This window comes from Daphnia pulex, chromosome 8 (genome assembly GCF_021134715.1).
Source record: "Daphnia pulex isolate KAP4 chromosome 8, ASM2113471v1".
Lineage (NCBI taxonomy): Eukaryota > Metazoa > Arthropoda > Branchiopoda > Diplostraca > Daphniidae > Daphnia > Daphnia pulex.
This window is the reverse complement of record NC_060024.1, coordinates 10,022,556-10,036,632: the sequence shown is the minus strand read 5'-3', so window position 1 is coordinate 10,036,632 and position 14,077 is coordinate 10,022,556. Positions and strand designations below refer to the sequence as shown.

The 14,077-nt window shown below is 39.6% G+C and overlaps 2 protein-coding genes and 1 long non-coding RNA gene across 8 annotated transcripts; 2 read left to right on the top strand and 1 right to left on the bottom strand.

Moving 5' to 3' along the window:
* The first annotated feature begins 456 nt into the window (after positions 1-456).
* Positions 457-7,228, top strand: LOC124200071 (monocarboxylate transporter 13-like). Of its 2 annotated transcripts, none has more exons than XM_046596159.1 (7): positions 457-853; positions 3,671-3,994; positions 4,312-4,637; positions 4,885-5,367; positions 5,432-5,843; positions 5,922-6,047; positions 6,138-7,228. In XM_046596159.1, exons 2-7 carry the CDS (start codon positions 3,721-3,723, stop codon positions 6,329-6,331), a joined length of 1,815 nt encoding a protein of 604 aa, XP_046452115.1. In that variant the 5' UTR covers positions 457-853; positions 3,671-3,720; the 3' UTR covers positions 6,332-7,228. The 2 variants fall into 2 exon arrangements, with proteins under 2 accessions (XP_046452115.1, XP_046452116.1); XM_046596160.1 differs by having other exon boundaries at positions 460-698.
* Positions 7,229-8,542: 1,314 nt separating this feature from the next.
* LOC124200098 lies at positions 8,543-10,209 on the top strand. Of its 4 annotated transcripts, XR_006877147.1 has the most exons (4): positions 8,550-8,890; positions 8,978-9,133; positions 9,237-9,489; positions 9,895-10,209. XR_006877147.1 is itself a non-coding variant. In XM_046596204.1 (3 exons), exons 1-3 carry the CDS (start codon positions 8,810-8,812, stop codon positions 10,045-10,047), a joined length of 387 nt encoding a protein of 128 aa, XP_046452160.1. In that variant the 5' UTR covers positions 8,623-8,809; the 3' UTR covers positions 10,048-10,209. The 4 variants fall into 4 exon arrangements, 1 of the variants encoding a protein (XP_046452160.1); XR_006877148.1 differs by lacking the exon at positions 8,978-9,133 and having other exon boundaries at positions 8,543-8,890; XM_046596204.1 differs by lacking the exon at positions 8,978-9,133 and having other exon boundaries at positions 8,623-8,890; positions 9,337-9,489.
* Positions 10,210-11,465: 1,256 nt separating this feature from the next.
* On the bottom strand, positions 11,466-13,956 carry LOC124200103. Of its 2 annotated transcripts, none has more exons than XR_006877153.1 (9): positions 13,866-13,956; positions 13,730-13,754; positions 13,565-13,658; positions 13,368-13,494; positions 13,207-13,302; positions 12,727-13,043; positions 12,530-12,665; positions 12,242-12,474; positions 11,466-11,847 (listed from the first exon to the last, which is right to left on the bottom strand). It is a non-coding gene; the product is annotated as an uncharacterized LOC124200103 (long non-coding RNA). The 2 variants fall into 2 exon arrangements; XR_006877152.1 differs by having other exon boundaries at positions 11,491-11,546; positions 11,606-11,847; positions 13,565-13,754.
* Positions 13,957-14,077: the final 121 nt, after the last annotated feature.

The following is a 14,077-nucleotide window of genomic DNA, read 5'->3' as shown; positions in this document are numbered from 1 at the left end:
TTGAAAGGTTGAAATAGTTTATGCTCAATCGGGTGTTGAATGTCTGAAATTAAGGAATGAAAGGAGAGAAAATATAATACAATAGATCAACAAAAGAAAACAACAATATAAATAATAGATATCATAAAATTTCACTCTGCGAGGAAAACCCCAACGAACGGGAAGGGAGTATACGGCCTGAATAGGATCAAACTGTTTATAACTTGATCAGGATCTAGTTACGGAAGAGTTATTGCATAATTCATCATTAAAATCGATTCTTCTTCTTCCAAGTCAAACCCTTCAAAAGTCCCGACATGTATCGATCCTGGAAAGCAGCAAAAATTTTTCTCCATTCCCAGTGAACTATAGAAAAACGCCAGAGGGGGGGATTATAAACGTTGCAACGCAGGATCGATTTTCTGCGCGTTTCGGCTAAAGGAAGACAGCGATGAAGGGTGGGGGATTTACTACTAGGGAGAGAGAAGAAGAGGGGTTTGGCGGCAGCAGCACAGAAGAGACTGGACGACGTAATACAAAACAGAAAAAAAAGCCCTAGTAGACTACTACTACTACTGCTATACACACCGCCATTTGCCCGTATATAGCAGACGCCGCCACCGACTACACACAAGTCGTTCCCGATTCACGTCAGTCTGGCTGTTGCATTCGACGGGGCCGCCTGTGCCTCCACTGGTTTCCCTCGACTCTTTTTGTTGGTGTGTTTTTCCGTTCGTTCGTTCGTGTGTTTGTTGTGTTGCTTTGTTGGAATCGACACTTCCCGTCACGATTTATTATCGTTTTTTTTTCAGTGGCATTGTGTTGTCTTGACATATCTACTACATAGGGTCGTGGTTCAAGGCAGCTGATGACTGTAAGTTTCTCTCTCAACTGCGATGTGCATTTGTCGTGATTCGTTCGCTTTCATTTTGTTTGAAGAGTTTTCCCTTTTTTTTCTTCTTAATTCTCTTCTTCTTCTTTTTTGATTGCGTTATTATTATTATTATAATTTCACGCGGTTGCGGAAACTGGTTATCTTTCACAGCGGTTTATTTCATTCATCTCCATCGTCGTTTGTTTTGTTTTTGATGTGAGTTGAGTTCACATTGGGAAATCGACGATAACCTTTTCGTTTTTTCGTGAATTCTCTTAGTCATTTTTGGCTGTCTCGAATTTCACGTGGTCTCGCTAGTGAAACCGGCGCCGTTTCGCCGTCTGCTAGGACACGAAAACCGATAAACCACCACCACCAACCGTGTGCACAGTAATCGATTGAAAGTTTTCGCTTGATTCGAATCGCTGAGCTGCTGATGATGATGCAATCGCCTGCTCATTTCTATTGGCCCAGCAGACACGATTCAATTCTTTTGTCAATTGCTGAATTCGAACCGGGTGTTTTAATTATTTGACACTCTTATTTTGGCTATCTATTCAATTTTCATTCCCTGCCCAGGGAAGAAATAAAAGCGAGGACATTTTTTTGTGTGTATACGCCATCGACCAGTTTTCCCTCCCATTCGCCTTTTACACAATGCTGCACGTAATGTGCGTGAACGAGTGAAAGGCGACGCCCGGAGCCTCGAATCAGCACGCCATTTTCTATCCCACATCGTTTTTACAATCTCCCGGAACGAGGAGAGAGACCCAAACATTTTCGAAAATCAAAGCGCAGCAGAGCAATGGGCGTGTATCTGTCTAGACTTTAATTGTCCGTGATGTCGCAACACTCATGCTGGTTATTTTATCTTATTTTGTTTCCCATTAAATAAGAAAAAAAAACATTTTCCGATTTATTTTTTGACTTTGCCAACAAGTTTCACAACTTGTAGAGCTCGTTATTTCCCTCTTGGGCAATTTTCAACTAGCTGTGAAGTTCTAACGTAACCCAAAGCGAGAAAAAAGAAAAAAATAAGATCGAATGTCGGAATGGATTGAATTCGTCAGTCGTTTCTTTTGTTTTTAGCCCCGGATAAAAAACATCCCCTCTACTCTTTTCCTGGTTGGTTTCTTCTTTCTTCTTCGGGTAACACAAGAGGGGCGCCAATAGGAAAAAGAAGAAGAAGAGGGGACTCGATTCGTTTGGTACCGCATCTAGCGTGTCGTGACTCATTCCATCGGGGTTTCTCTTTTATATCGTGACATTTTCTTTTTGTTTTTTTCGACTAGCTGTAGGGGGAAGAAAAGGGGACGACTTTCTACGTGTATACGGTGATACTCTATGCCCTTTCTGTTTTTGTTTTTTTAAAATACCTCGGTTTATAGAAGAAAATGAATATCTTTTCCTCGTATTGATTTCCCACTCTGAAATGGAATCGAATTCGCTTAGTTGCTGCCCGCATGCATTTCGTTTCGCCAACGACTTTTGGCCACTACACACCTGCAGAAGAGGAAAACAAAGAGCGAGAAAAAGAGAACGAGGTTGTGGGTCTAATAATAGACTCACTCACGACACTGGGGGGTGGGCCAACATGCGTGACTTTTAGAGACGCTCTTTAAAAATATTCCGTTCCGCAGTTTCGAAAAACTAAAAAAATGTCTGGGGGTCGTTAAAAATTTGTTTCATCACAAATTGGTAGATCGATCGAAGTTTTGAGAAAAAAGAAAACCGAAAATGCGGCGGTGGGGAGGGATAGATAGTTTCCCCCCGAGTGCGGATGTACTGGAGAAAAAATGAAAAACAGCGATGGAGGGGGGAGGTTACGACTAGTACAGCGGCCTTACACGTGCTGAGAGAATTCGAGGAGGGTGGGGGATATTACGGCACCGAATATTATAAAGCGCCACAGCAGAAACCCATCACGCCGGGCTGCTCCCCCTTCCCTTTTTTCTTTCTTTCTTGGCGTTTGGAAAATAAAAGTAGGTCAGACAAACAATTTTTTCGAACCCTCGACTCATCCTCTACACACACACGCGCACAACCCTCCCTCTTATATATACGTACTGGGGGGAGAACAAAATATACGTAACCGAAAAGAAGAAGAAGAAAAAACCCATAAAAAAAAGGATGTGAACCGAAATTCCGTTATCTCTTTTGTCGTTTGAAAAATGTATACGTATAAAAGTATAACTGCCTTTATAATCAGCCCCGGAGCAAAGAAAACAAAAATGGCTGCTCTTTCTTCTTTTTAAATCCCACCTATTGAAATAATATTTCTTTTGATAGACAGTTAAGCTTTGAAAAGCTGTTTATTTTTTTCGTGAATCCTTTCTCTCCCGGCGTTGTTTGAAAAATAATAAAAATTTCATTTTCAGCGGAAGGCTGCAAGTGTCAAAAGTTTATTTGAGAAAGATTACGAAGACTTTTGAGAGCTTTGGTACAATTCCAACTATGTGAAATGCACCTCTAGATTGTGTAATTAGACACGTATTGAAAGCTAAAATTTCGAGGATGACACGTATACAGTTGTCTACAATTTATGTGATCGTGTTATAGTAGATAGACGATTGTCATGGCAACACGTCGACGGCGTCAAATTGTTAATCTTGTTAGTTGTTTAAACAGGAACCTATTGAAGGATATATACACCACGTACTCTGAACTTTGCATCTTATTTAGCTCTCTTTGCTTTTCTCCGTGTAATATTGACTTTGTTTGTTTCAAACTCTAATCTAACAATAACAGAGAACTAAGTCGATAGTCTTGAACCGGAATGAACCGCTCAATTAACGTTTCTATTCTTTCCAATTTCAGGATTGTTTGTTTTTCCAACTTGATTGATATTTGAATAAAACATAGTTAAAATGGCGACGAACAAATCTGCAGTGGAATTGAAAGAGATGAAGAATGGCGAAATGGTGGAAGAAGATTCGGATGACGGACCAGCTCACATAGTTCCGCCGGATGGCGGATGGGGCTGGGTCGTTATGATCGCCTCCTTCTTCTGCAACATCATCGTCGACGGTATCATCTTTTCGTTCGGACTGGTCGTCACCAATTTGGCCGAAAGTTTCGAAGTTCCCGTCTCCACCGTCTCATGGGTGGCATCTCTCCTGGCCGGCTTTTACCTCTTGGCCGGTAAGTTCCTTTTTCTGACCATAATAATTTGACTCTCTCGACACCAAATTGGGTAGTCGTCGTTTAAAAAATGCCGAACCGTTTGTCTTGTCGAACGTGAAGGAATGCTGGGACGATTTTGACGCGAAATATGTTGGGCAATTGTTTTGGTTTGTTTTTGAATATGGTCACGGATACCAAAGTTTGTCTACCAATGTATCTATAGCTATATATATATAACTGTAATCTTGTCTGTGCCGTGTAATCTGAACTAGCGTGACTAAAAATGTGACGCGTGTCCCGCGCTCAAACAAAAAAACAAAAATTTATGTGTACAGGACCTTTCGTGTCATCGTTGGCGACTCGGTTCGGTTTTCGGACGGTGGCGTGCGCCGGGAGCGTCGTGGCCGGCTTAAGCTTTGCCGTCGCCTCGCTGGCCATGTCCGTCGAGTTCCTCTACGTCTTCATCGGCGTATTGGGTGGCATTGGCATGGGTCTGGTCTACGTTCCAGCCGTCGTCGCCGTCGGTTTCTACTTTGAGAAGAGGCGAGCCCTTGCCACCGGCATCGCCGTCTGCGGCTCCGGAATCGGGACCTTCGTCCTGGCCCCTTTCACCACCTGGCTCCTCGGCTATTACGGATGGCGCGGAACACTTCTCATCCACGTAAGAGAAAAACATTTATTTATTTTTCTTTTTCGTTTATTTTGCACAACGAAATCTTTGATGGCTTCGCAACTCCATAAACAGACGGCCAGCAGTTTGTTTGTGCTGTATATATTTTGCATAATCTTGTATACCCTCCACTTTGCCGGAATTGTTTATGCGGACTTTCATAGCCTCGAGTGTGTGGCGTTTAGTTCTATGAATTTGCTTAATTGCAATTAGATGTGTTATTTCTTTTTAAAAACAGGCTGGTTTGGTATTGAACTGCGCCATTTTCGGGGCCATGTTTCGGCCGTTGGAGCCGACGAAGAAGAGCAAAGTGACCCGGCGCCAATTGGCCGACGAAGAAGTCTCGGCTGGAACGCCGTTGATGGTGAGGATCAAGCGAGAGCGGGACGAGAAGCTGCGCAACGATGAGCAGCAGGAAACAATGAACCAGCAGCAGCAGACGGACCACTTTCACTCGTCGACCAATTCACTGAATAACACCGTCAAGTTGGTCGGCATCAAAGCCAAACGGTCGTCGACATTAACCGATTCGGCCAGTTCACTCGGCAAGAAGGAGAAGGAGACTCCGCTCCTATTGGCAGCTGCCGGCAGCAAACGCTCGCTGGCCAATCAAGACGAAGTCCAGCCGTTGAATCGAGACGACGCTTTCTACACGGGCAGTTTACAGCGTCTACCGCAGTACAGAGAAAACCCCGCCAGCTATCACGCATCCGTCACTAGGGTATTATTATTATTTATTGATTCACAATTGAACGAATAATAATTCTTGTTTTTATTATTTTTAGATTCCGGAAATCGTCGAGGAAACGGACGGAAAGAAGAAATCGAACGGATGCGTGCGAGCCGTTTCCTCGCTGATTCAATTTTCTCTCTTCAAATCTCCCACGTTCAATCTGCTCTGCTTTGCCAGTTTCATCACTTTCCTCGGCTTCTTCGTGCCGTTCATGTTCTTAGCCGCCAGAGCCGAGCAGCTCGGAGCCGACAAGGAATCGGCCTCTTTCTTGCTCTCCATCATCGGCATCACCAACACTTTGGGTCGCGTTGTTTGCGGAGCCCTTTCCGATCATCCCAAAGTCAACGTTCTGATGGTCAACAACGCCGCCCTGACTCTCGGAGGAGTTGTGACCATCGCAACTCCATTCTTCCCCGCCTACGAGATGCTTATCGTCTACGCATGCCTATTTGGCTTATCGATCGGTTTGTGGCTATTTTTCTTTTAAATTTTTACAATGAATGTCAAATCATATCATCCGTTTTTGATGGATTATATTGCAGCCTGCTTCGCCTCTCTCCGTTCCATCCTCATGGTGGAACTACTCGGTTTGGAGAATCTGACTAACGCGTTTGGACTTTGTTTGATGTTTACTGGTGTTTCCGCCACGGTGGGCGGTCCCTTGGCCAGTACGTTCAATGTTTTATTCATTTTTTGTATTTTTTATTTTGAATGAATCTTTTAAAAAATCATTTTCGGTTGAACACTTTTAATTCAAGGTATGTTTTACGATGCCACGAACGATTATGACGCTTCGTTCTACTTGTCTGGATCTATGATTCTCATCTCCGGCATCCTCTGTTACCCGCTCGGTTACATCAACCGATGGGAGAAGAAGCGGAACAATGCCACCCAACACAACAAGCAAAAAGTTAAGCCGGTTCCTGAACCGGCACCAGTTGCTGTTGCATAAGAATAACGAAATTAATTTTTTCGTTTTTTTTTTTTTTTTGCTTTCAAAATGGTTTCGTACTCCCCCCCCCCCTATCGTGCCTCCTATAGTGCATTGAACTATTATTATAACAGTATATATACATAATATTTACGAAATTTCTAGAAGACAAAATCGCCAGCCACTGAAAAAATGTTGACAACATATGGACGAACCTCATCCACCATTTTTCCTTTTTGATCCTTTTCAGTTTCTCCCAGTTATAATGCTATACATGCTAAATGAATTGCGGTTATGAAGACTTGTTATTAGTGCAGTGTAACAATTGTGTGCGAGGATGACTTATCCCGGTGAGTGTCTTTTACCGTTTTTCGTGATGGAAATTTCGACTGTAATTATAAATCTTATTTTTGCAACTTAATTGAAACATCAAAAACACAAAGGACATAGATTTCTTTTGAATGCTCAGCCCTAAAAAACATTTTTGAAAGTGACTACTACATATCTTAGATTTGAAAAAAAAAGTTAAAAAAAAAATGCACATCTAATATAAATGGTATCAGGGCATTCATTGAAATTGGGGAAGTTATTTTTGGGAATGATTGCTGTGTTCTGTATTGCATTTAATAGTAATTAGTTACTATACGATATTCGTTAATTGAAATCCTGGGGGAGAGACGAATGACAATTTTACAGGAAATCAATATCATGCTGTGTAAAATAATTCAGCTATGTTGAATACTTTTTTGTTATTTTTTTTTTATTATTTTTCTCTTTCAATTTTGTATCGAAGTGGTTTATTGTGTGTCAATGTTGTCTTGATTCATTCTCCATTATTTGCTAAATGACCGTACACACCTTGCCTTCCTTCTAGTGTAACCGTGTTGGCACGCTTAAATATAATTTACACTACTGAAATATCTGAAAAGTTTCAGGGGAAAAGAACGGTGTTATTCAACCCTCTCACAGATGCACCGGCAGTTTTGTATGTCGTCAAATAGACCAACAAAAGAGAGCGCCGCCAAAGCCTTTCGTGACCACACCTGTACACTTGTCAAGCGGATATGCGCCTAAATCTGTTTAGTATTCCCGCGCAAGTGTTTGGACGTTGCGGCACAGGTGCATCTCCTAAACGGAAGTGACCAACTTTTTAACCATTTCAATACGAAGGAAACGAGAAAAAAAAGTATCCAATGTGGATTAAAGAAATGCGTTTGCGCTTTGAATGAGAGTAACAAAATCAACATGTTGCATTCCTCCAAAAATATAGCTAAATCACATTGGTTTTGACAGTATCAGCGGCTTCCGCTTCTCCTCGGACAAAACCAACTAAAAAGTGGCCGTAGTATTCCGAAATTTTTTTGTTTTGCCGGAACATTGTGGCAATACATAACCGCGCCGTCTTGTCGCCGGAGCGGATTCAAGCGATTTTACAACATTGTGTTTAGTTCTGTCTGCTAAATTTCAATTGTCGATTTGTTGTTGTAGTTTGTTACAAGTCGATCACTTGGGTTGTAGGCACGTGGAGATGGAGAAGTATACTAAAACCGTGTTAATCATCTAGTCTGACAACATGAAAGAACCAGGAGTGTGAAATCGTCTTTGTATCATGGCATCATTATCATGTGCTTTTTAGAGTTCTATTGTCGGACATTTAAAATATTTAAAATTCAATAGAGTTGTATTGTCGAACATGAAAATAATTAAAGAATTTATTGGAGTTCTATTGTCGCGTAGTGGAGTTCTACTGTCGGGCACTGGAGTTATATTGCCGGGTATTTTTAATAATATTTAAAAAAGGAGTTCTTATGTCTTTGGAGTTCTACTGTCGCATATAAAGAAATTTTTAGAAATGATTTAAAATATTGGGGTTCTATTGTCGGTGGAGTTCTTCTGTCTTTGGAGTTCTACGGTCGCCATAACGGCGGATTGTCCCCCCATCATCCGCCAGGTGACGCGAGTGTCTTCGTGAGGAAGAAATATTTGCCATTCGTTTCCGAGACGCTGACTGAAGGTGTATTCTAAATTGATTACGGAATTGAGGTGTCGATCTACATTTTCAGCAATGTAATTGGTAATGCTAGTTTGGATTTCTTAAATTTAATCATTCTTAAAATCATTCTTAAAATCATTCTTAAAATTAATCTTTGACGTCTCTGTCTGAATTTACAGGCAATCTGGCATAGAATTTCACTTGGCCAAATGTGATGACGTGGGTCGAAACTGCTGTCCAATGTCCATCTTGTCGAAATGTCGGCCATTGTTAGCTGTACGTCTCATCTCGTGCAGAAACACTTCAGAGCTAGTAAAGTAATTTTGTTGGATCAATTTCTCTGCAATAATGTAATAGGTTTTATTAGTTGATTTTCATGCCGGAAATGGAGATCCCTTTGCTCAACTGTTGCAGAAATTTAGAACACGACAAAGTCTGAGCTTCATGGCTGTAGTATCATTAATGTGGTTTTGTTGCAGCCAGCTGGTGAAAGGTGTGATCGAGTCATGGTTGAGTTGCAGCTTCTGCATGCAGTTTATCGAGCTGGTGCTATCCCAAGTGTAACTGCAGGAAAACTTCTTGAATTGGTAATTTGATTGATATTATTGGTTGTAACTTGGGAAATCTTATGTTTTTTTTTGTTTTGTTTTTTTAATTTTGCATTCAACTGATAGTTGATCGCTACAGATTTAGTTAATGACTTGAGAGTAGACCCCTTTGCTTCTCTGTTGCAATTATGAGTTAAGACCATTATGGAAATGTGGATTACATTTGTTATTTTCAAGTTGGAAAACTTGACAACTACAAATTCCTTTGTAAGATTTATCAAGGTAATTCTGAGAGATTGTATAGTTTAACTTCATACTTCTGTCGATTTGTTATGTCACATGAGATTCTGTTCCTTGTTAGTAACTTGTTTTTGTTTTTCAATAGCCGGGTGAAGTCTGCGCTTCTTTGTTGCAGTCTAATGTGCGCATGGATTCGCTGCAGTCATCCAGTGAAAGGTGTGATTAAATTGAGCTGTTGCATGCAGTCTTTGGTGCTGATGTTGTCCTGGAGTGTGGGAGAGTCCCATGCTTCAAGTCTTTTGGGATCAGCTATATCTAAGTTGACGCTGGATCATGCTGCATTGTGGTTGCCGAAATGTTGGACATCTAGTAGAACTGCAAGAAGACTCCTTGAAATGGTAATTTGATAAAAATTATAAGTTCTAACTTGGGAAGTATCATGCTTGGACTACTATAATTGCTTACATTGTTTAATTTTAACATTTGGGGATTTCATCATGTCAACAGCTCTTTCCTTTGATCATATGTAAATTGAGTTATGGATTGTTTAAGGGGAATTGGTTAACAAGATAGGCAGATACTGTAGAAGAATGTTTTTGTTTCGCTGCAGAGCACTACAAATTTCAAATGAATTTGTATTGAAATCTTAAATGAGTAATCTAGTTTCATGTAAATTTTTGTTTAAACTATAGTTATCAGATAGTGTTGCCATAGAATATTTGTGTGAACTCCATTTGAAGTGATTTTTTTAAAATTTATACAAAATTTCCATTGATCAAACATTAATTTCATTTTGGTTATAGGTTTATGTTTACGTAGCAGTGATGTTGCTGTCCAATATGGCATATGTTGTTGCAGCCTATACTGGTGAAAGATTTTTTGCATCGAGTTATGCTGTTGCTGTTCCTTGGTGCCGGACTGCTGGTGTTGTCCACAAAAGTTACATCCATTTTTAATTGTTATTTGTGTCCATGCAGTTAACCGTTTATATGTTGAAAAAGGAACAGAAAAGTTCCTTGGTGTTGAATCGCTGGTGTTGTGCTACATAAGTTACATCCAGTATTTTATTTAATTGCTATTTGCGTCTATGAAGTTAACCGTTTATATGTTGAGAATGACAAAAAATAGTAATACGGGGAATTTTTACGTTGAACAAATAATAAACATGTCCTCGCGATTGGGAAACCAGCGAGGAGGAGATTGGGGAGGGGGCAATTAATTTTCATTAACTAGAAGAAGTCGTGGTTTGTTTTAATAAGGTAGAAATAAAATCCTTTGTCTATCACATCCATATACCTCACCTATATAACCACATCTATTTCTCAAACCCCATGACATCCACCAACATCCATTCCTTAAACCCCATAACTTCCACCAACATCTATTCCTTAAACCCCCATTTCCCCACAAATATCTATAATATGTAAATGTTATTGTTGAATAAATAAACTATCTTGCTAGTATATAAATAACATATTTATTCTGGAACACTTACAAAATAAACAATTCATTAAGCAGAGCGTCCGGTTCGAGACAATTTTTCTTGTGCGAGGCTTTTAAGCAAGTAATCCGCCACCCAATTTGACAAAAAAGTGATAGTTTGTTTTCACGGAAATTGCGTCGGACGGTTATAACATTTCTAGTTCAACAATCTCATGTAGAAATTTGCATCTAGTCTACTGGTGCAAATTGCGATTCTTTAAGCTTGATTATTTAGGAGATGTGTTAAAAAAATTATGAGTAGCCAATAAATTGAACTCATTCGCTTTTTCAGAATATTTTGAAGATAGATCACAAGAAAATCTAAAAACAACAAAGTGATCTAAAACCAAAATATTCAGAAAAAGGTGATTAGTTCAATTGTTTAGCTACCCACAATTGCTTTTAACACATCACCTGAATTAATCAAGCTTAAAGAATCACAATTTGTACCAGTAGACTAGATGCAAATTTCTACATGAGATTGTTGAACTAGAAATGTTATAACCGTCCGACGCAATTTCCGTGAAAACAAACTATCACTTTTTTGTCAAATTGGGTGGCGGATTGCTTGCTTAAACTCGCACATGCAGTGTCGGCGTAGATCCAGGGAGATTACCTGGAAATGGAAGAAGAGAGAAGAGTGCGAGGCAAGTTTTACTGGGGAGCGATTAGTCATAATAGGCTTCCGGGTTAGACTCATGACCCTCTAAAAGTTTTCGTCGGATCATGCGCCTTCCAAGTCCCCGTTCGACCAGAGCCCTCCCCTCCTCCTGGTTTCACAGCGAGTGAGTGACCACCGGCGGGCGTTGGTTAGTGGTTATTTAGGGAAACGGGGCCACTGAAGAAGAGAGCCCAGATATGCACTTGTAATTTGTCTACATCTACATAATTTATTGACGAGTCTTGAATTTCAGCAACCTCTCCTCAGTTTAACCAATGGATCAAGTCTATGGAACGGCAGCAAACGATTCAACTGAAAAAAGAATAGACTTTAATTAAAAGTCAATAACTGAACGAAACATCAAGCTTTACCTCAACGCCGGCACAGGTAGCAAGAGACGGATAAAATAAGACCGACAGCCATCAGGCAGAATTGACTATAAAACCCAACTGTTCAACACTGCATGAACACCAACATAGACAAATGAAAATCAACTCATTTAAGTGTGATGTTGAACTGCAAGTCTGCACAAGCTCCATTTCAGAGCATCTCTCAACTGGAAAGGGACTGCAAAATCACTGTACACCAAACAGCTCCAACTGACCATGAACTCCTAAAAAGCAAAAGAACATTAATGAAACAATAACATTTTTAAATGTGAAGAGGATACTGATAATAAATTTGCTTAATTTACAATTAACAATTAACTGAAATTGAAAAAGAAACCAGAAAAGAATCCTGTTCATCAACTTCCAATGTGTTATAAACTTGGTAATACTGAGTGGGAATTTTTTGTTCTAGCTTGATTGGAAGGAAATCACTAACTCAGTGAAAGCTGACCAACAATGCAGCTATCTTTGAAGAAACAATTGAGGAAGAAATATTACCCTTAATTTTCTACATCACATAAGAGTTAAACTTGTCAGTTGAATACAAAATTTAAAAAAAAAAAACACACACACACACAAGACTTCCCAAGTTACAATCAATAATATCAATCAATTTACCAATTCAAGATGTTTTCCTGCAGTGACACTTGGGATAACACCAGCTCCATAAACTGCATGCTGCAGCTGCAGGCCTTCAGCTCAACTTGACTCACACACATCTTTCTCATCACCAGCTGGCTGCAACAAAACCACATTAAAGATACAACATCCATGAAGCTCAGACTTTTCTCATGTCCTCAATCTCTGCATCAGTTGAGCAAAGGGATTTCCATCTCTGACCTGAAAATCAACTAATAAAACCTATTACATTATTGAAGGGAAATTGATCCAACAACATTTCTTTACTAGCTCTGAAATGTTACAGCACGAGATGAGAAGTAGAGCCGTATGGGTGCAGCTAAAACCATGGCCGACATTTCGACAAAAGTTTCGACCAAAGTGGTTACATTATTTAGCCAAGTGAAATTATATGCCAGATTGCCTGTAAATTCAGACAGAGACGTCAAAGATTAATTAAATTTAAGAATCCAAACTAGCATTACCAATTACATTTGGCTGAAAATTTAGATCGACAACTCAATTCCGTAATGAATTTGGAATACACTTCCAGTCAGCGTCTCGTAAACAAATGGCAAATATTTCTCCCTCACGAAGACACTCGCGACTCGCCTCCTTTCATGCGCCTCTCGAACGACTAACGAAGACACCCGCGTCGTCTAGTGGACTAATTTTAACTACCTAGTGACAGTCCTTAGCATCCACGGACGACTGGGCAGAGTAGCAAAGTACCCGAAGGTCTGTTTGCGATTTGTTTGCAAATAAGCTGACTTCAACTTGAATTTGTCCCGCCTTTCACTAGCTGGCACGAAACAAATCAAGTGCGATTACTCCAGCAGCTTTCCTTATGACTCAACAAACAAATGATTTAGTTTGCTATTTCAGACTTTTCTTAACTTTTGCAACATAAAAATCTATAATAATAACAGAAAGTATGGGGGGACAAGAAAAATAATAAAACTTACAATTTTCTGGAAGAAAAGAATAATTTTCCTGTCTGTGGCTTTGTTTGAGTTAGAGTTCCAACTAACTTTGGCAGCAAACAGTTAGTCATGTTGAATCTAAATAAATGTGTCAATAAATATTACAACATTAATGCAATAAACTAAAGTTAATTGCGACCTACTGCTTGACTAAAATATTCAGAAAAATACAACACATGTTGCCCTGCATATTTTCATGTGACTTCCCCAAAGTTAATGTTATAAACATGGAGATTACCCATGGCCTTGATTATGTTCCCATAGCTTTCTCTATGACAGTTGACAGAAAATACTGTTTATGACATCAAATAAAAATAAATTTATAAAGGAAGAATAATACTTGTCTGTCGATGCATAATTTGTAGAAAAATGTGTTCGGAAAAAATAATGTATGTCACTAGGGTTGTTGACCTAGCAAGATAAAAAGAAACTCCCTGCATTCAACAGAACAATGATTTTTAATGAAAGAGTTGATGGTAGGTTAGGCAGTAGGCTACTTCATCACCGTTTCGATCCTTTCCCGTTCCTTCCTAAAGGTTAGAAATAGAATGAGAAATTTTTAAAGATGATAAAACACAAATACGGCAAAAATCACATTACCAACAAATTGCACAGAAATACACATAAGTTGGTTCATTTACCTATGAATTCATCGGTAATTTTCGTGGAAAAGTAGGAAAACTTTTGACAAGAAATCAACAATCGGCCATTACATGAAAAACGAGGATTCGTGCCATCTATTGGACACCTCTGTAACTTGAAAGTCTCGATAATTGTCAGCTTTTACCTGCGTAGCAAGGTACCCAAAGCCGAAGGCCTGTTTGTGATTTTTTTTCCACAAATGTAATACAAC

What these genes read in the sequence shown, in the direction of transcription:
- LOC124200098 (XM_046596204.1), top strand. Translation starts at nt 8,810, where the DNA reads ATGGTTGAGTTGCAGCTTCTGCATGCAGTTTATCGAGCTGGTGCTATC. An exon ending in CAGGAAAACTTCTTGAATTG is followed by an intron (nt 8,891 to 9,336) that starts GTAATTTGATTG and finishes TGTTGCATGCAG; the next exon opens with TCTTTGGTGCTGATGTTGTC. An exon ending in CAAGAAGACTCCTTGAAATG is followed by an intron (nt 9,490 to 9,894) that starts GTAATTTGATAA and finishes TTTTGGTTATAG; the next exon opens with GTTTATGTTTACGTAGCAGT.
- LOC124200071 (XM_046596159.1), top strand. Translation starts at nt 3,721, where the DNA reads ATGGCGACGAACAAATCTGCAGTGGAATTGAAAGAGATGAAGAATGGC. An exon ending in CGGCTTTTACCTCTTGGCCG is followed by an intron (nt 3,995 to 4,311) that starts GTAAGTTCCTTT and finishes TTATGTGTACAG; the next exon opens with GACCTTTCGTGTCATCGTTG. An exon ending in CCTATTTGGCTTATCGATCG is followed by an intron (nt 5,844 to 5,921) that starts GTTTGTGGCTAT and finishes ATTATATTGCAG; the next exon opens with CCTGCTTCGCCTCTCTCCGT.